The sequence below is a fragment of the Drosophila innubila genome, chromosome X, assembly GCF_004354385.1.
Source record: "Drosophila innubila isolate TH190305 chromosome X, UK_Dinn_1.0, whole genome shotgun sequence".
NCBI lineage: Eukaryota > Metazoa > Arthropoda > Insecta > Diptera > Drosophilidae > Drosophila > Drosophila innubila.
This window is the reverse complement of record NC_047626.1, coordinates 13294206-13315829: the sequence shown is the minus strand read 5'-3', so window position 1 is coordinate 13315829 and position 21624 is coordinate 13294206. Positions and strand designations below refer to the sequence as shown.

The 21624-nt window shown below is 39.8% G+C and overlaps 4 protein-coding genes across 6 annotated transcripts; 2 read left to right on the top strand and 2 right to left on the bottom strand.

Annotated features, from left to right (window-relative positions):
* The first annotated feature begins 1093 nt into the window (after nucleotides 1–1093).
* On the top strand, nucleotides 1094–5781 carry LOC117791939 (regulator of nonsense transcripts 2). The gene is made up of 4 exons (XM_034631879.1): nucleotides 1094–2863; nucleotides 2971–4127; nucleotides 4190–4481; nucleotides 4545–5781. Exons 1-4 carry the CDS (start codon nucleotides 1364–1366, stop codon nucleotides 5307–5309), a joined length of 3714 nt encoding a protein of 1237 aa, XP_034487770.1. The 5' UTR covers nucleotides 1094–1363; the 3' UTR covers nucleotides 5310–5781.
* A 1683-nt stretch (nucleotides 5782–7464) lies between these two features.
* LOC117779833 (integrin beta-PS) lies at nucleotides 7465–17760 on the bottom strand. 3 transcript variants are annotated; one of them, XM_034616157.1, is made up of 8 exons: nucleotides 17672–17760; nucleotides 14341–15139; nucleotides 14045–14273; nucleotides 13189–13273; nucleotides 10609–11043; nucleotides 10353–10547; nucleotides 8772–9803; nucleotides 7465–8704 (listed from the first exon to the last, which is right to left on the bottom strand). In XM_034616157.1, exons 2-8 carry the CDS (start codon nucleotides 14999–15001, stop codon nucleotides 8639–8641), a joined length of 2703 nt encoding a protein of 900 aa, XP_034472048.1. In that variant the 5' UTR covers nucleotides 15002–15139; nucleotides 17672–17760; the 3' UTR covers nucleotides 7465–8638. The 3 variants fall into 3 exon arrangements, with proteins under 3 accessions (XP_034472048.1, XP_034472060.1, XP_034472052.1); XM_034616169.1 differs by lacking the exon at nucleotides 13189–13273 and adding an exon at nucleotides 12072–12156; XM_034616161.1 differs by having other exon boundaries at nucleotides 17678–17755.
* Nucleotides 17761–18197: 437 nt separating this feature from the next.
* On the top strand, nucleotides 18198–20466 carry LOC117793774. The gene is made up of 2 exons (XM_034634167.1): nucleotides 18198–19801; nucleotides 19880–20466. The coding sequence occupies exons 1-2, from the start codon at nucleotides 18613–18615 to the stop codon at nucleotides 19969–19971; spliced, it is 1281 nt and encodes a 426-aa protein (XP_034490058.1). The 5' UTR covers nucleotides 18198–18612; the 3' UTR covers nucleotides 19972–20466.
* Nucleotides 20467–20886: 420 nt separating this feature from the next.
* LOC117783563 lies at nucleotides 20887–21624 on the bottom strand. Its single transcript, XM_034621015.1, has one exon. It carries the CDS (start codon nucleotides 21567–21569, stop codon nucleotides 20922–20924), a length of 648 nt encoding a protein of 215 aa, XP_034476906.1. The 5' UTR covers nucleotides 21570–21624; the 3' UTR covers nucleotides 20887–20921.

The window sequence follows — 21624 nt, the reverse complement described above, 5'->3', positions numbered from 1 at the left end:
CACACTTGAACGTAACAGCAAATTCTTAAGAGTTTCTGGTGCCTTCTGTGGATTAGGATTTCGTTGTCTTGATACAGTATCTTCTATCGCCCAGCAGAGCATTTGCAATTTTTATAATTGGTTATTTACTGGCGGGCGAGGTATGTAACTGCAAGCTATCACTGAAATTCCACAACTGAATTCCGTTTGATGGCATCCACACCTGATATTTCCAGTGTTATTGATTTAACTTGGCTCGGTAACTTAGTAGCCGCTGTTGATGTTTATTATGTCTTACAGTTTGTGAAATCAATGACCATGACAGTATTGGGAATTGGGTTTAAGTTCAATGTCCCACTTAGCGACAAAAGAAACTAGGACGGAATAATTTATTTTTTTGAGTTACATCTGCTGATAAGACAAGGTTTATATAAACTGCCAGAAGCTTTTATTTACTTTTTCGAACTCGTAAGATATGTCAAATATTGTTTTTAAGTTGTACTTAAAAATAAAAAGCGAGTACCAACCGATTGTTCTTCATGTCTCTTAATAGAATTTTAATGGCGCCAAATGCTTTCAAATTATCAAAAGAAAAATATCGGTAAACTTATCTTTACATTTGATATTTGTATCAACAATTACGTCAAAATAATAGAGGTATGCCTGAATCTGATTAAGCTGATTGAAGCAAAAGTAAACCAATCCGTGAAACCTAAAATTTCGAATAATGTAAAAACTATTTTTTAAACACCTTTGTAAATAATATGGGCATTCCAAAAACAGATTGCCTTAATTTTTGTGGACACACTGTGCACAGCTGATAGAAAAATTTAAACATGTTTTAAGATAAAGCTAGGTACTTACATCAAAAAAAAAAAACGTCCGGAAATTGGAGCGGAACGGAACTTTTGAGCCCTTATTTTAATTCGCAAAGTCCAAACCTAGTCAGTGTGCAAAAAGGGTCGTTCCTGAAACTGATTTAGATTTGGTTGATTATTTTCAAAACCAAATCTGAATCTGTTTACGGACTTCCCTAAATAATACATATTTATTAAATAAGTTTGAATCAAGCTATCGATAACGTAAAAGGTATATCGATGTACGTGTCACTCACGATTACACGACTACAGTGTGAGTGCGTACACATGTACATATGACCGACACAGATGTGCGATGTGTGCTTTGAGCACAGAACACCAACGCAAAAAGTTGTAGGCAAACACTTGCAAAGCGAAACGCAGGCAAAAAGAAAGAAGGCGAAGGCAACAAAATCAAAGAACGATCGAATGTGACAGTCGACGATATTTAAATATTAGTTTGATTGAATTCTTTGAACAGCGAGTAAATTTATTAAAATACAGCAGAGCACAACAAACCTCATGCCATGAGCGCCAACAAATCAAGCGAGGAGACCACAACAACAACAACGACGACAGCGACAACGACAAATTCATCGACAAGTGGAGCCGCCAGCAGCGAGGCTGATGCTGAAACGTCGGACGCCACCGCCGCTGTCGCAGCCGCTGCCGCCGTCGACTCGGCTGCAGTGGAGGCCGAGGAGCGGGCGGAACTGCAGCAGTTTATAAGCGAGCTGCAGGAGAAGATCGACAGCAAGCGGCAGCTGCGACAGCAGAATGCCAACTTTGAGCTACCCGGCGATACATATTTTGCCCGTCTCGATTCCAGTTTAAAGAAGAATACGGCGTTTGTGAAGAAACTAAAGCTATTTACAACCACACAACTGGAGACACTGCTGCGCGAGCTGTCGGCTCTCAATTTGAGTAAATATATATCGGAAATATGTGCGGCACTGGCCGAGGCCAAGTTGAAAATGACGGATGTGCCCGCTGTGGTGACGCTGGCCTCCAAGCTGCACTGCACCTATGCGGACTTTGATACACAGTTCCTGGAGGCATGGCAGAAGGCACTCAATATCAAGGCAACCGAGAAGATCAGCAATCCGAGCAAACTGCGCGTCGATCTTCGACTGTTTGCCGAGCTGGTCAGTTCGGGTGTCATACAAATGAAGCCGGGTCTGGCCCAACTGGGTATGGTGTTGGTACAGTTGATAGCCCAGGACAAGGATGATCACAGCAACTTCTCCATAATACTATCGTTTTGCCGTCACTGCGGCGAGGAGTATGCTGGCCTGGTGCCCCAGAAGATGCAACAGTTGGCCACCAAATACAACATGGAGGTGCCCAAGTCGGATTTCCTTAGTGCCGACAAGCAGCTTAATCTCCGTACCATGCTCAAAGGATACTTCAAGGCCCTCTGTAAGCATGTACTGACCGAGCAGGCGGCACTGATGAACATGACCAAGATCATACGGCGCACCATGGAGTGCAAGGGCGAAATAAGCCAGGAGAAGCGTGAAAAGTGTGAACTAATGCAGGCAAGCTTTGACATCCTGGCTCGCTCAATCCGGCTGCAACCACTGCTGACCAAGAATCGATGTGATAACATGCTGGATAGCGCCGCCTTTGGTACACTCGATCCCTGGGGCGATGAGGAGGCGCGTGCCTTCTACACCGACTTACCCGATCTGCGACAGTTTTTGCCCAACTTTTCGGCTCCCAAAGTGGATCTGGAGACGCTCGAAGAGCCAAGCGAACTGACCGAGGAGGCCATCGATGCCAACATCGATGCCGAAATGGATATGGATGATCCGCCGTCGACTGCCAGCGATACAACACTGGAAAAAGAACAGGAGGAGCAAGCAACAACGGGCACATCCAATGCAGACACATCTGCGTCATCATTAGCGGCATCCTGTGCTGTGCCCTGTGCCGATAAGAAAATGGGCAGTGCACTCATGGAGCTGGGACGTCAGCAACAACAGCAACAGCAGCAACAACAGGATCAACAACCGTTAAGCCAAACGGTAAGTTTGGATTTATACATAAAACTCTTTGTCCTGATTCACTTACTATTTAGACGAGTATTTATTTTAATCTTCTATATTTTAAAACTCTTTATTTATTTTAACAGGCCCAATCGCAGAATCAGCAACTGCGAAAGCAATTTGACGTCTTCCTCCAGAATCTGTTCAACTGCGTCAACAAGGAGCTCATTGATTCGGCGGCCATTGAGTTTCTGCTCAATTACAATACGAAGCATCAGAGGAAGAAGCTAACACGAACGATATTCAGTGTGCAGCGGACACGATTGGACATATTGCCATATCTATCGCGATTTGTGGCCATTGTGCATATGTGCAACACGGATGTGGCCGCCGATCTGTTGGAGCTACTGCGCAAGGAGTTCAAATGGCACATCCGCAAGAAGAACCAGCTAAACATTGAGTCGAAGCTGAAGATTGTCCGCTTCATTGGAGAACTGGTCAAGTTTGGGTTATTCAAGAAATCCGATGCATTGGGCTGTCTGAAGATGCTCCTTCGTGACTTTATTCATCATCACATTGAGATGGCGTGTGCCTTTGTGGAAGTTAGCGGGGTCTATCTATACAATTGCCGAGATTCGCGTCTCCTCATGAACGTCTTTCTCGACCAAATGCTACGCATGAAGACCGCAACCGCAATGGATTCCCGTCATGCCGCGCAAATTGAGAGCGTTTATTATCTGGTGAAGCCGCCGGAGTCGGCAAAGCGCGAAGTGACGCCCAGACCAGACATGCACGAGTACATCCGACACCTGATCTTCGAGGAGCTGTGCAAGCAGAATGTGGAGCGTTGCATTAAAATGCTGCGTCGAATCAACTGGCATGATCCGGAAATAAGTAGCTATGCCATCAAGTGTCTGAGCAAGGCGTATCTTTTACGCTTTCCGCTCATACGTTGCCTGGCGGATCTCGTCTCCGGACTGAGCTCCTATCAGCCGCGTGCCGTAACCATTGTCATTGACAATGTGTTTGAGGACATACGTGCCGGACTGGAGATTCATTCGCCCAAGATGTCACAGCGTCGCATTGCAATGGCCAAATATCTGGGCGAGATGTACAATTATAAGCTTGTCGAGTCCACACACATACTTAACACACTCTACTCGATAATATCACTGGGCGTTACCTTGGATCAGAGCGTTGTGTCTCCGCTGGATCCGCCAGAGAGTCTGTTTCGACTTAAACTCGCCTGCATGTTGCTGGACACCTGCGGTCCATACTTCACCAGCCAAGTTACCCGAAAGAAGTGAGTCCTCGAATTGTTAGCTCCAATATCCGATGATATATATGTAATTATTTCTTTTGCAGATTGGATTATTTTCTAGTATTCTTCCAGCACTATTATTGGTTCAAGAAGTCGCATCCGGTGTTTAGCAAATCGGAGAATACTTCCGATCTGTTCCCCATACTCGTGGATCACACCTATCGCGACTGTCTATCGGGTGTGCGGCCCAAGCTTAAACTGTACAAGAATCTGGAGCAGGCCAAGGAGGCGATCGATCAGCTGCAGGAGCAACTGTATCCACAGTTGAAGGCCAACAACAATGCACAGGATGCCAGTTTGGCTACCATTAGCGAGATTAGCGAACTGGACGAAGGCGTAAGTTCCAAAGCTGTTCATGTTATATTATCGGAATTACTCATAGCTCTTGTTACTTACCAGATAACGGATGACTCCGGCTCGTCGAATGATCAGCGTGAACGTCAGGCTGCTGGTGGCTCGGAAGCGGATCAAATGAACGATTGGACCGAGTATGAAGCGGAACCAGCGCCGCCACCGCCGCCGCCAGAGAAATCCAAAGAGGATCTCGAGTTTGAGCAAATGTATGAGAAAATGACGAGTGACTCGTATCAGGAACGGCTCAAGGAGCCGCCACTCAAAGCTACCAACAAGGATATTCCTGTGCCGATGATGGCGCGCCTACAGAAGAAGTCCTACGATCAAATATTGAGCAATAATGCGCCACAGATCTCGAAGGGTGGCGCCACCACCGCCTCCGCTGCCGCTGCCGCCAATGCTACGGATGTTGCCAACAGCACCACCTTGCCACCAACTGCCACTTGCAGCGAGACGCCAGCGGAGAGTGGCAAGGGCAACGGAAGCAGCAGCGGCAGCGGCGCTGTTCCCTTTGTTCTAATGTTGAGGGGAAATAAGGGAGGCAAACAGCAGTTCAAATCATTTGTCGCACCCTCGGACTCTCAACTGGCAATCAATCTGAAGCTACAGGAGCAGAAGACACGGGAGGAGAAGGAGAAAGTTAAGCGACTGACTCTGAACATAACCGAACGCATCGAGGAGGAGGACTATCAAGAGTCGTTGCTACCCTTACAACAGCGAAACTTTACCCAGAGCTACTACCAGAAGCCCAACAAGCACAAGTTCAAACATCAGAAAGGAGCACCCGATGCCGATTTGATATTCCACTAAATCAAAAATTACAGTCACCTACCGGGTTACAACGTTAACATCAGAAGACGCCTATCCCCAGACGCTCCCAGATATCTCATACATATTATGTATGTCCAGAGCCATAGACCGGCGTTCAATCCAAATGCCTTGAACTGCATAGACAGAAAGAAAGACAGCCTATGCATAATACGAGTAATGCCCTATGTCTGTACTGTATAACATTGTTAGCTGCCTATATATTGTTGTGCTTGGAACGTACTTAAGTGAAAGTGTCCCTACCCAAGTTAAGCGTCTAAGGCGATGTTTATGGCGATTATGATATGTATAGCTATTAGCTAATATGTGTGTTATCGATATATCTATGGATATGTACATAATGCTACAAAGATTTTATAATTGTATAGATTATGGCAGCAGCGCCCAGACTTGTTTAGAAAACACATTTGGTTTTTTATTCAATAAAAGCAAATGATTTCCACAATTCTTTAAATATTTGTTCATTACTTTACAACAGGGACCGCAAATAATTATTATGAGTTTGCAAAAAAATTGATGCCCAAAAAGCCTCAAAAAACGGTGGGACAATTCGAAAATTCAAAAACATGGACTTTTGCTTTCATTTTAAATTATTAAAATTAATTTATATAATAAAAATCCAAAATAATTAATATAATTCAATTTTTATATAAAAATCAAACATTAATTATTATTTTCAATTTTTATAATAAAAATTGATTTTAGATATCTATTAAACCGAGGTAGCATGATCTGACTACTAGATATTTGAATTCAATAATAATTCAATTTTTATAATGAAAATTTATAAATATTTCTTATTTTTGCTTTCAGTCTTCTACCTCGGCTTAGTAGATATTTGAATTCCATTTTATTTTATGTATTTATTTTATACAAAAATTGAAATATATTAATTATTTTTGATTTATTAATTTTAATAATTAAAAATATTTAAAAAACAAACAATAATTATTTTTTAATTTTTATGCAAAAAAAAAAAAATAGTTACGGTCCCTGCAAATGAACTTTAGTTTTAATCGTTTTCAGACCCTGTCATCCAATTTGTAAGTACCCAGGACACTTGTCCACCATTTTTGTTGAGATGGCGCCACATACTTATTCCTATTTCAGACGTCGTATAGGGAATTACCAAGCCCTTTTAAACGTGGCGAGCGATTAGCCAGCCGATTCTAATGCTCCAGTATTTTCTAGGCGTCCCACACACAATTATAAAGTGTCAAATCGACTCACAACTTTTTCCCCTAAGCAAATCATTTTTACTTCCGTTAAGGTGTACACACGGTTCAAGTCACTTCTCCTTATTTTCTATAAATAATAAATTTATATTTTGGGTACTCTTTTGAATTTCAAGTTTTAAACTATTTTCAAATATTTGTATATAAAAGTCGAGTTGTATTTGATAAGTTACAACAATGGACTAAATACCATCGTTTAAATCATTTAAATATCTCCCTTAGTTTAGCTGTTATAGCAAGGGACTGTAAATATAGATGTTTTTATTTATTGAAATAATCATTTATGTATAGTAAAATAATGATTAATTTTGAGTTACACCTTACAACTTAAAAAAAAAAATAAATCAAGGAGTAATAGTTGTATTTAAGGAAAAAAATAAAACTCATAAAATAATGATTATTCCGGAATTAATTTTTGCTTTAAAATTTATGATTATAATTATGATTCATACACGTATTGATACAAGGTCTATGTGTATGATCGATGACGAGGGCAACTCGTTAAGTTTGTATCTTATGTAGGTCAGTGTCACGTACTATTTAAAATAAAACGAAACTTTTATTTTTCTTTGTTTTTTTAATTCACTAAAATTAGCATCAAACAGTATTTATTTTTAGGTTTATGTTCTTTTTTTTTGTTAAAATTGCCAGTGTTTCCACCATGTATTGTATTTATAAACAATTATTTACGTTTTTTTATACACTCAATTCATATTATCGTGGTTTTTGTTAATCAGTAATCAGTACAAATCGCAACTATATAAAATTCTCTTTAAGATAGCATTAATATACTTTTAATGGTCAAAACCTGGAAAATACACAATTTCCAGCATATAAAAAATTACAAATCGGGCGATTTGCTGTCCATAAATAAAATTCGGGGCACATTGTGTTTCTGCTTCTGTTTTTAGCATTTTTGCTCATATAAAATTAACAATTACAAGCTTAAATGTTAATACGCTTAAATATTAATTGTAAAGTTAGATTTAAAATAATAATATATCAAAAACATACACATAATGAAAAAACACAAAAGAATTGACGGAAAACATAAAAGAGGGCGTAAGTCCATAAACAATTAAGTTAATAAAAACTTTGTTGTTTTGTTTAAACTTTATGCTGCTTTCTACGCGCATTAATTGGCATAAATTCAGTTTTTGGATCGTTCAGCTAATAAATAAATTGCTATATTGCATGGACATTAATAAATAAGCGATCCGAAAGACGGGACAAAGCAAAAGTTGTGCCAAAAACTTATGTTGAATATTAAAAAAAAAAAAGTTATTAAAAATATAATCAGATGTGCTCCTCATAACGCTATCCAAACATCTGGCATGACCATCTAATAATTGTTATCGTTTTTTATTCATTTCTAATTTGCGGCTTCAATATTTTGTTCTTTTTGGAATGCTCGCCGAAATGGAGCTTTAAACATTTTGAGGAACACACATTGATAATATTACAAATGATCGTTCGTAGCTAGATTTGTAAGTAACATAGGCACAATTTGGTTGTTGTAGATTGTTTGCTGCGTCGATGGTTTCCATGATTAATTGATTAATTATTGTGCGTTATTCTTGCTTTGCTGTTCTTGTGGTAATTGTTAGTTTGGCTGCTTACAAATGGAAGCTTTTCTTTTTGCACTTGTACACAGTATACAATGTAGATACATATATAAAATCTAACATATACATATATAAATATATATTTATATTGCAAGGCACAATTCGTTTGCTTTGTATACTCTATGTAAAATATTGATACATTCCATACACACATACATTGTTTGCACAAATGTTGTTGTATATATATACTCGTATTATAAAAGTTTTTGACTTAGTTTAGAACGCGTTTCAATGGCAGTTGACTTTTTTGTTCAAGCATTTCTCTTGCACGCGCACCAGTTGAAGAAGCTGCTACGTTTGAATAAATTGTGTGGAGGGCAAGGTGACAGAAGATGGGAGGGACAGGACAGAACAGATCCGAAGTCAGAAATCGGAAATCAGAAAGATTATAAACAGTCAGTTGTTGAATGGCAAATTTCACTAAAAACAATTAGCAACTTGTTATGTTCGCTTATTTGCCCGCATAGATGGGATTCTTGAAAGTGGAGGTGGCCTGCTTGTAGATAGGATTCTCGCCCTGTAAAGTAAATCGAACAAAAAATCAAATTAATACGAGTATAATGTGCAATTGTGCAATTGCTTACCGTATCCCATTTGGCATTCATGCGCTCCTTCTCGAAGCGTGCAAACTCACGACGATCATGGATGGTGGTGAGCAGTTTCCATAGCAGCAGTATGGCCAATCCCACCAAAACAATGGCCGCAATGACGCCAAGCACAATGCCGAGCATAAAGACCTTGGGCGGGCACTCCTTATCCTCTTGGGCGTGCACCACAAGCTCACCCGCTTCGCTGTATTTGAACGTAAACTTGCAATCATCCTCATCGAAAAAGACGCACAGTTGCTCATCCTTGTCCTCATCCAGCTTGACCTGTTCAACGCCAACGGGCGTGAAAGTGGTGCAGTTTTTGGCACAATCATCACCATTCTTCAGCTCGCCCGTGTGATACATTTGACACTGCACGCAATCCTTGAGCTCATGACAACGTCCCGAGCAGGTGGGACACTTGTCACAATATTTGCCCGAGTAGCGACCATCATCGGTGGACTTGCATTTGCAGGCGCCGCATACACAGGTGCCGTGACCGGAGCAAATCTCACCGCCATTTGGTGGCATACAAGTATCCTTGGACGTTTGGCAGTCACAGTTGCTGCCCGTCCAGCCGGGCTTACACACACAGCGATTGCACTCGCAGATGCCGTGATCGGGGCCGGAACATAGCAAATTCTTGTTGCGCTCACAGCTGAAGTTCTCGCATTCGCAATATTTACCGGAGATGATCTCCTCGGGATTGGGACGCTTATTGCATTCGCATTCGCCGCACACACAGCTGCCACGTCCATTACAATCGGCGGCATTAGTATTGTTGCCCTGGCGACACATATTATTGTTGCCGTTGTTCAAATGCACATCCGACATGGAGCACTCGCAGGTGTTGCCAAAATGCTGCTCATCGCACTCACAGATGCCGCACATCAATGTACCAAAGTTGCTGCAGTTTCTCGAGTGCTTCTCATAGCCATTGGAGCCGGGATGCTCGCACGGGCACGAGCACAGCATCTCCAGATCAATGATCATGCTTTCATTAATGCCCACCGGATAGATTTGTATAACCTGAAGGTAGGGAAACATTTTATTAACCAACTTGCCACAGAAGAATTTCATAAACAAAGACATAGACTAAGAAAATAATGAAAAGAAAAAATCAAAAACTAAAATATTTAAATAGTTAAAATATTCAGAGAATTTGAAAAAAATCTAGTTCACTAATATTATGAACTAGACTATTATGAATATTATTTTTTCAATTTCGGTTGAAATTCCTTTTGAAATAGTAATAAATACATTTTTATTTTGTTGTGCAAGCCCTTTTTTTTAATATAAACAAAATATTAAACACTGTTAGGAAAAAGCGCAAAAGTAAAATAGTATTGAATTTTCTAAATTTTTCCAATTTATTTGCTAATTTTGTGCTCTTTTAGGCAAGCATATCGAGTTAACATTCAAGAGTTAACATATTTCTAATAAAATTCTAATATCGGTAAAAAGACAATCTCCTATTTAATTTACTATATTAAATATTGCTTTTGAAATAACTTAGAGCATCAAATTAATTGTGAAATTATGTGGTGCTTCTCTTTTGGAAACTTTGCGATTACGAACCTGATTCCAGTCGCGTGGATTTGTCGGGCATTTGGTGACCGTAATATTGGCAGTGAAGGTGACCTTGTCACCCACTTTGAGGCCGCTGCACTTGTTAGTTTTGGTCTGCTGTCCCTTGGTCAAACAGGATGAGTAATACGTGATCTTAACATCACCCGTGGCATTGTCCTTCATTTCCACCGTTGATGAAATTTTCTATAATAAATAAAATATATATATTTTTGTTGTTGCTTTGCGGGGATTATGAATCACTTACGCTATACTCCTCGCGCACAAGATCCACCACGTTGGATGAATCGTTGGACAAGATGGCACTGGATGAGCCCTCAATGTGTCCTGACAGCTTCTGATAGACGGAATACTGATTCTGTGTGACGGCAAAAATGATGTTGATGGCATTCTGCTTGACCTTCTGGTTGATTTGTGAGATGCTCGGATAATCCTGAATAATCGAATGCGTGTACATGCCCTGGCCATTCAAATGGCATTCCCCATCGTTGGGCGTTATCACGCCGCCAAGTTTGCCGTCCCCGGCATAGTGGAATCCCGCATCCGTTGAGAAGACGAGCAAACGACGCGCCTGTTCCCGCCATCCCACCTGCTGACGACAGGCAATTGCCTGCATGATGGCATCGAAGCCGCCCTCGGGTGCATCCAAATTACCAGATACAGCTGCTTGTTTTACCTCATTCTGTTGGTGTCCAATTCAATGGTGTGTGTATGTGTGCATTATAATATAAAGGTATACAAAATTTTAATACAAATTTGATAAATCATTGCGGCTGTGGTGCAGTAAGCAGGCACACTCTTGTCTCTACGTCTTGAGATAATCGTATTCCCAACTCCATTTTCGATTAAAATTCTCCCAATCTTCAAAAGTAGTTTCTACTTTTTTATTAGATCGAATCACAAATAAATTAAACATTAATCAATGCTGCAAATATTTAATTTAAAGCAAAACTATAATTAAAGTAACTGATGTTTTGCTTTTTTTTATCTTTAAGAAGTGTTCATAAGAAATGATTAATTTTTAACAAAAAATATAATGATGAATTATTTTATGTTTTTTTAGTGTAAGTCTCAAATAATGTTGGCTCGTTTCAGGACCAGTTTGCAGCATTCATCATAGTTGTTATTTTTATTATTATATGTTCCATACTCGATAAGTTATCGCGAAATTGGAATTACGAACAACTCCCGCACTTATGTATGGGTGCAACTCTTCAATAAGTTCTCAATCTTAATCACTTCAACTGGCAGTTCAGATAAGATAAGATTGCTACCCATATATATATATACAGACATGGACATCGACAACGACTTAAACTCAATCATATCGACAAGAGTGTGATCAGTGGGTAAGGATTATGGCAACAAAGCTTTGATAGGGATTCGTTAGGGTTATTTAAGCGGTTACATGCAGGCGACAATTGAAGAAATGAACTACGATCTTATGGCAAGTGGCAAGCAACAAAGTAACAAAGCAACATAACAAAAGAACATTAAGCTTACATCCAAAACCGTGCAACAACAAATGCATAATATCAAATAACAACACAACTAAGAACAATATGTTATAATATCAAAAATCAAATATTAAGGGTTAGCGTCTAATCAAACAAGTTGTCAAAAATTAAAGCATGGATTCTGATTGGTTTGGTTAAAAAATAACGAATCTATTTTTTTTTTTTTTTTTTTTTTTGGGTGGGGACAACTTACAGAGAATCTATATGTGTCCGTACTCAAGCCCATGATGTTACGATAGCCATAGGGAGCATCGCATTTGGGGCATGGCTCCTCCAGGCTAAATTTTGTATTCAAATTTTTGTTTTTGTTTTTGATATTTGTATATTTTTTTTTAGTGTGAAGCAACAAGCAACCGATTTTTCAAAATTTTCATACACATAGATAGATAAAAAAAAATATATATAAATAGAGTGAAAGAAAGAGAGAGAGAGAGAGAGAGAGAGGTGAGCATATACATGAGAAAAACAAAAAAAGAAAACAAAAAATAAATAAATAAACTTAAATAAAAGTTAAATAAATAATTAAAGTAATATATTCATGTAATATATGTCAGATGTACAGTTGCCATTTAACTGATCAGTTGGCCCCAAATTAAAAGGTTGACAGGTTATAAAGCTCCGTCAAACTTTTTTAATTTTGAGTGATCAGTGATCAGTTTATCAGTCTAAACAACTGCAACACGGTTTTAACGACATTCAAATGCCAAATGCCAGACGATATGTATACCGTTATTACATTTAGCGAATGATACATTTGGAAACCAGCGAAAGCATAAAACAAGCAAAGAGATGTTTAATAATGACATATTGATAATTGTTGATCGACCTGGAATCACACTTTTGCTTATGTTATGCCTTTGCAGCACTCAAACTTAAAAGTAGACACACGAACATACATACATACAGATAAATATACATTAACAGATACAGATACACATGGAATTATAGAGATATAGTACCAATTTGAATGTAAGATATACATAATAAGTATTATAACTAAATATGTAAGATATGAGAGAGAAGGAGTAGTTAAGATAAATGCATTACAATACGATACGGGGTTTTATATTATGATTTACGATATACGATATACAAGTAGATGCAAATAGATCGATAGCTATACACCGAGGTAACAAGACCGCACAATAAATTGCTAGCAGAGGGAAAGGGAGTAGTTTATTAAATTGGTGTGGGAATAAGTGCGAGCACACAGTGGAAGATAGAGATAGAGCAAGAGGTAAGTACTGTGTGGACTGTGTGGATTGCGTGGATGGTGTGGATTGCAACAAAAATATTAATTTGGCTCTTACAGAGAAGCTTTCGGTGTTATTGCTCAGTGGCATGTGATTGCGGTAACCATAGGGGGCCTTGCAGTTATCGCATGGATGCTCGAGTCTTTTATATAATAATATACATATCGAATATATATATTTGTATTATATAAAAATCATTTGTTATCGAACAGTTTTCGATGGTTGTTTTTTTGCGTTGATTGATGGTGGATTTTTGTTGGTGTTCGATTTCAATATCGATTTCGATTACGTTTTGTTGTTGTTGTTGTAGTAGTTGGTTGTTGTAGTTTTAATCGTGGCGTTAGTTTTGTATTTTTTTTTTTTTTGGTTCGCATAAAAGTAAAAATTAGGTAAAAGAACGTTTTATGAATTAGTCATATAGATAGTACATACAAAAAAGAGGGAGAGAGTTAATGTATTCATATTTAAAAAAAATATATATATATATGTATATATATAATTAAAAGAATAAGAAGTTTAATTTTTTGTTGAGTAAGCCAATGAATGAGGAAAGGTTTCTACAGTTTTTTGGTTTGTTTGTTTTGGAAATATTTATAAAAATTTCTTATTAGAAATCAAGGTAGGAAACGGTCCTATGTGTATACAAATTTGGTAACTCGATTCTTTTCAAGTGTTGTTCACTTTAGATACTATAACTTAATAACTATGCTACAAAAATTAGATATTACTCAGTATATTAATTGAATAGCCAGTCATCGATTCAGATAATATTCGATTACTCATGAAATCATGAGTAATCTCTCATCGATCACTCATTGGTTTTTTGCAATGATTCCTCAAATTGTTGTTGGCTCTTATAACTACTCTAGACTTAACCGGTAATCTAGGGACTTTGAATTGGCATAGGACTCACTTCTTGGGTATGGTAGATACGTAGGGCATGAGCACCTTGTCGACAAACGAGCCGAAACCTAAACGGAAATTGGATGTGATGCGCTTCATTGTCTCCGAGAGTTTGTCGCCCAGTGCGGAGAGTTTCTCTTTGTCATCCTCCATAGATTTGGACAGATCCATCAAATAGTAGAGATCAACGGGATAGTCCTCGGCCTGTGAGTAGCTCACATCCAAATTGTGGACCTCATCTATAAAAGCAGAGTATATCATTGAATCAATGTCATGTATATGTATTTACATTTCGAAGCTACTTACTGATGCGCAGCTTAAGGCTGACACGTTGTGGTTTTATCTGCACAATTTCACCAGCGGCAGAAGCCATTGCTGCTGATCCAGAGGCACTCTGCGATCCCGAACTGGAGCTGAAACCTGAACTGGAACCAGAGCTGGAGCTGGAGCCGTAGCTGGAACTGGAACCGGATGCACCATAAGAGCCGGACGCTGAACTTTGCTGATGTGCACTACTCTCGTAGGATCCGCCCGATATAAATTGACCACCCGACCATGCGGCGGCACTGCTGTCCAGCGTCAGATCCTTATTGATCAATATACGTTCCGATGTATCCGGATTCCAGATGAACTCCTCCGGGCACACCTCCGGCTTTGGTGTGTGCAGAAAGCATCGCGATCGATCGCCATAGTCGGATTTCATGCACCAACCACAATTCTGCGTCTGTATGCATTCATGGCAGGTGGCCTTGTTCACGCACGGATTCTGCTCCAATTTGGCGGGTGACTGATCCATCTGCGCCGCCGTACAATGGCTCAATGTGCAGGCGAGGACGCACAGCAGCGTCAGGGATATCAGCTGCTGCATCTTTTGTGTCGCTATTTGGGTCTTTCGGTGTGGAGCGGGAGCGGGTAATATTGCTGTTGCTGTTGCTGTTGTTGTTGTGTCTGTGTCTCTGTCTCTCATCGTCGCTCTGCAAGCGCACGCTCTTCTTTTCACTCACACTTTATCGCTCTATCCTCGTCTTGCTCTAGTTCTTGAAGCAGCTCTCTCTCTCTCTCTCTCGCTCTTTTGTTTGGGGTGCAAAAGTTTTTAGTGCAATGGCTGTAAATTACAAAAATTTAATACAAAATAAATGAATAATCAATTAATAGGCATAATAAATTAACCATTTAAGAGGCTTATTAAAAATATATAGAATACATTATCTACTCCTTAACTCCGAATTCCAACCGGAATCTCAATTTAGCTTTTGTAAAAACTTCAAAAACTAACCAAAGCAAAATAAAGTTTAGCATTAAATTAATCCAAGAATTCGGTCCTTAATCTTGGGATTATTCTTCAAAAATGTTTAAGGTTTGCTGCTTAGATTTTAAGAAATAGTCTAAATGATTAGAATATGTTTTTAATACAGATATTTAATAAAAAATATTTTGTAAAGCTTAAACATTAATTAACAAATCTGCGCTCAAATTTGATTTATATCTTTTCGGATTAAAATATAAATGCATTTAAAAAGTGTAACATGTTAGAGTAGTCGGTCAAATAAGTTGGAAGCCACTGTATGTATGCAAATGCCCCCAAAAATTATGTTAGGGCATAAAGACAAAAAAAAAACATCTGCTCAGGTTTGCCTTGCCTTCTTCTCTTGCCTCATGTTTAATTTTATTTATTTCTCTCGCGAGGTTGTTGTTTTTGTCTCTATCTACCTCTCCTTCATCTTGTTTTTTGTTGCTGTTGTTGTTTTTGTTGTTAAGCTATACAATCAGCGCCATTTCGTACGAAACGAATTGAAAATCAAATTGGATATGACTCATCCTCTACAATGTTGGCTGCTGTCGTATGTGCGCTGTGCAAAGCAAAAACAAAACAAACAAAAATACACGCGCGCACACACACACGGAGAAACATATGGCTGCTCTCTCCTCGCATGAAGTTTTTATGAATAAGGGCTAAAGGCAAAATAGCGATTAACTTTGATGATGAGTGACAAAATGTCAATTATTGCACGACTCACACGTCCTAAATCAGGTAAATGATACGAGCGAAAGAGAGGACGAGAACAAGAGAGAGAGAGTGAGAAGTGGACAAAGGTGGGAGAGAGTTGAGTGCAATTCTGCGCCGGTAACGGTTTTCTTGTGCTTTCGGTGCTCTGCATGCGCGCTACTCAAGCGAATTTCAAATGTAAACAAAGAGGGCGCTGTTGACAGGACAAAGACGCCCCTTTAATTGAAAGCTCTCCCCCTGCTTTTAATATGGATAAGCACACATACATACATACATATAAGAAATGCCCACTTTAGCACTTTTCACATCAGCTTAGTCATGCAGCGACTGCGCTGACGTCTTCCGGGCACAAATATATGAATAATCAATCGCCTTGTACAAAATATAAAAGTGACACTGGAGAATTAAGAATATTGTTTTGCTGGTGATGACTATTCATGTCTCCAATAGGAAAAAGGGTGATCATACCCATAACAAAAAGAATAACACAGTACACACAATATGCAGTTGTAGATTATGTTCCGTTGCATGTCTAAATATAAACAGCCAACAAACCAGGCGTGCAACACAGCTGGAGAGGGAAGGAAGATGCAACAATTTGCATGAACAAAGAAGAGGCAAAATTTGGACTAGCAAAGACCAACCGCAAGCATAGGCGCCCACAGCATAAAACAGCACACATAAATATGTATAGATCATGCATCGTCTACATTTTGGCCTCGCGAGCACGCCCACAAGTGTTAAGCAACATCTGTGCTACAGAATGTGGGCGTACAAGTTCCTCACACACCAGCTCAATAAGCAGAGATAAACACAGCTACACAAACATACACACATATACCTAGAAGAGAGTACATGCATGCGGGGCAACTGAGAATTCCAATTGGAACTGCAGCTCCTTGTGATCAAAGTAAACACGGCATAAGAGAGGGGGGCGGCTGCTGTTGTTGCTACTGTAATCAGCTTGACGTTTGATCATCAACTTTCAAAGTGTTGCCACCCCGCTCAAGAATTTGTGCAGCAATTTCCAGCAGAAGCAGCGATTCAAGTGGAGGATATTCATCAATTGGTGCTCAGCAAATAACTCTTAAGACACATTCACACACAAACACGCGCTAAATTCAATATACATATATTACAGTGTGTGAGCCAGCCTGAGCGAGTGTGTGTGTGTGTGTGTGTGCGTTGGCCGCGTAGTCATCGTCATCGTCAATGAAATCATCAACACGACGACTTCCCTTTGACCAAGAATGCAGTCAAAATTTATACAATTTCTTACGTAATACTACTTCATTCGCATTATTTTACGCACACACTAACACTTTTTGGTGTTATTTTTGAACCCTTAATGCCTTTTCAATTAGTAATTCTATAAAATATTTCCATCAGGGCGCGACATTGCTCGTTGCTGTGGTTTTATTTTGATTTCACGCACACACTTGTGGAGTTGCCCACACACACATATACACATAAATACATAACTAAAATATAGTGGCAACCAACGTTGCTGTTTTATTTTTTAACGATATACTTTTTATGCACCGATAATTATTGCCAAAAATAAATTGACAGCAATTAAAATAACGATAAGTTCAACTAAAAAAAATTAGAGATAGCAAAAATTTTTACATTTACTTTGGCGACGGCTCCGCACTGCAACTCGATTATCAAACAACTGAACTGAACAACAACTATTTATCCCCCTGTAAACTTGGCAACACTGGTGTGGACACACTTTTTGGTCCAAGGGCTGCCACCCTGTCAAATTTTCCGATCTGGCAGCATGTACCATTATAATCGAATTTCAAAAACAGTTGCAGCTAAGAAAATATAATTTTTTTTTGAATTTGTCTTAATATTGAAGATAGAATTTTTTTAATTTGTTAAATTTTTGCACAATCGCAATAATTTGCCGATAAGCCGGTGCTCAAAAAATTGGCAAAAATATTAGCTATTTTGCATCACAACTTCTGCTATATTTCGGATGCTTTTTCCTCTAAAAAGTTGGCAACAGTGGACCAGACTTATTATCGTTTCTCCGTACAATATGTACATGTATACGAGCAGATCTTCAGAACAAATGCATTAAAATAAATGTGTTGACATTTTAAAATCATGTAAATAGCTGAACGTTTAATTTAAAATAGTAAACGTCAAATTCGTTAACAATGCGGCGATATCTAACATTTGATGCTATTTTTAACAGAAATAAACAGCTGTTATAAATTCGTGGTATTAGAGTGACCATATACCATATGCAGCTGCATAATGGCATATACTACAAAAAAGTACCACACCAAATAAACAACAACAAAACGCATAGAGGTGAATGTAAATAAACGACAGACCATAAATTGTATTTAGCTGGACAAAAACAAAACAAGCGTAGTGAAGTCATCCTCAAAAGAGTAAAATAGTCGACACGGAAAACGGTAAACGGCAAAACGAAAGAGAAGAACGTCAAACAAAGAAAGAAAGGCAGAAAGATAAAAAGTTTGAGTGCGTTGTGAGTGCAAGTTGCAAGTGTGGAAGGAGGGGAAGGAAAGGGCGACGGACGCCCGCGTCGCACCATGGACGACTACGACATCGATATCGATTTGAACTTTGTGCAGCTGAGCCGGCAGCAACTGCTGCAGCGCTACACAAACGCAATGCGGCAGCTGCGACGCCTCGCCGAAGCGAATTACGGTGTTCGTCCGCTCAGCTTTGACAACTATGTGATCTTTCAGTATTTCCAGCAGCGGAGTCAGGCGCCGCTTTACAATGCGACCACGCCACTGATGGCATATCTCAAACTGGAGGTACTGCATCATTTGCTTGATCGCCGGCGTAAAATCTTATGCTGGCTGTTCTACCTGACGCTCATGTCGCTGTGTGTGGTCGCCTATCGCTACGAGACGACAAATGGTGCGAACAACGCCCGGATGGTGCAATCCCTGGTCTATCCGGGCATGCGGATGTGGCGACGCATGACCATGCCGCTCATCCAGCGCTTTCCACGTCTCACCGAGCTCTACGACGAGTCCTGCCTAATGGGTAATCCGTTCTTTCAGGTGGAGGATCTCAGCTGCGGTCCCTGCGCCAACGTGGAAAGCGTCTGGTTGGAAAGTGATGAATGCGCGCAGATCTATGTCGATACGGAAAATGATGATACAACAATCGAAAACAGCAACAACAATCTGAGTGTTAGCCAACATGAAGTTGGCTCTTTAGCTGGCTACAAGCAGCTGGCGCAACTGCAGCACTGCCGTAAGCCAAACGATAACCCCTATACGTTCCGGAGCAATCAACATGGCTTTGATTTGGGTGATTTTCACAAGATTTATGCCAACAATTTGAAGATCTTCCAGCGTGACGCGTATCGCGTACACTCCACCAACGATGGCGTCCACAATCTCGAGGATCTCTTCGGCCAGTTTAACAGCAGCAGTTCGGATCCGAATCCTGATGATACGCTTGGAACGCCCGTTTGGTCAACGCATGCTCACAATCTGTGGCGATGTAATCGCATGCTGCCCGCCCGTCTCATGCGTCCCTTCTTTGCCCGTCCAATGCGTTTGCCCAGCATGGGCTTGGCCCTGGAACGTTTTGTGGCCATCGATACGGCCCAGGCGCCCGCCTATACTCTGCCAGAGACCGAGTGTCCCAATGTCTATGTGCATCAGGCGGTGGGCAGCCGTTTCATCATCTTGCGTCCGACCAGCGAGTGCCGTCATCGCTGTCGCACTCTGTCCATGCGTCTCACGCAGTCCTTTGTGCGTAAGTGAATTCCCGGGTGAATCCCTAAGCCAAACATCGCATCTCAATTTACTCAATTATTGCTTGATTACTTTGCAGTCAATTACAATTGGTTGTACTGGAAACCCATTTCGGCGCCAGATCCCATTTCTGAGTCCATGTCCATCAGTCTTATTGGTTCTCATTGCTAGATGGATCCTCTATACTACAGAGATTTTTGGAAAATGCCCAAACAAAATTACAACTATGTTACGAATTTTGCCGATCACAACTAACGAAAAACGAAGAACAAATGTATCTAGAAACTAGTTGGTTGCGAGAAACAATAGCTGAAACCATTCAAAATGGCAGCTTTATTAGCTATAAGTTCTATGTCCTTAATTTGTCCTTATAGTTGATAAGCATAGCTTAGCGATAACAAGTCGGTATCTTTATAAAATTGACTTTATGTGTTCCACTTGAAGAAAGATGTTCTTCTGATTCTGTAACCAATTGCATTTATATTCGGATCTAAGTTCTATTTATTTTAATCATCATATATAATTCGCCTTATATGACCAAGGCGCGCCATTTAAAAGCCCTTCAAATTGTAAATATGTATTTGAGTTTGTAAACATTTTCCAAATTTTACCATTTGCCAAATTATTAATTAATAAATTCTGCAGCTATACATAACATCCTATAAACGAGATTCTCTTTCCATTAACAGCTTTTTATTTATACCCTGTGCCCATTAAAAATGGGTGTTATGTGCTTGGCAACAGCCGAGTCGATTTAGCCCTGTATTTCTGTTTGAACGCGTCGATCTCAGAGACTCTAAGAGCTAGAGACTTTAAACTTGGTATGTAGGTTCCTGGATACCGTACGCAGATCAAGTTTATTTTTATTTTTGGATCGAACCTCTATATCATATAGCTGCCATGGCAACGATAGGTCGAAAATGAACACTTAGTATGAAAAACTTCTTGGTTTTTTGAGATTTATCAACCAATCTGACACATAATACATATAAGCTGGTAATATACATCCTGCCCAAAATTTGGTTCAAATCGGACCACTATATCATAAATTTGTATTTTGTTCCACTAAAATCAAAGTGACTAAAGTTCGCATATGCAAAATGGAAATGTTTATTAATTTCTTAATTTTCAGCCTTTGTGAGGGCATCAAAGTAGGAGCCGGTCATCAGATCAGCTGGCGCAATATTAAATGTCTGTGAGAGCTGCTCGGCAATTGCTTGGCCCTGTTCCAGTGTCTGTTCAGGACGAAGGCACACTTCGAACTCCATAAAATGTCCCAAATCCTGCACGTCGTCCATGTGAATGCGTGTTTGCTCGTGTATAAAGAGTAATCTGCGCTTGGCTAGCACGCCTAGTGTACCATTTGACTGACGCAGTATCTTCTCCAGCACCGCGGGTTCGTCCACCTCGATTTTATTGTACTTGGACAACTTTGGGCCGGCCACATCGGGTCTGTCATAATGAACCAGCTGGGAACGGGCCGGTGCTTCCAAGTAGCGCAGCTTCAGGCGACCGCCCTGTGGTGAATTAAAGAATACATCACGTTGCACAATCAACTCGCCACCAGTACCGGTCAACTTCTTGGCCACGTCCAAGCGGCGTTCGAACTCAGTAACTCCGCCAGGAATACGCGCTTTAATCTCCACATTGCGTTGATCCGGAGTAGCAGTTGCATCGCTCATGTTTCTTATGTTTATGTTTGCGTTTGATTTTATTTTATTCAAATATTTAGTTTTACTTCTTAGTATTAGAAAATGCTTCAATTGCATTTATTTACTCTTATTATTTCTTATTCAAATGCTTTATCGTGTATTTGCCTATTGA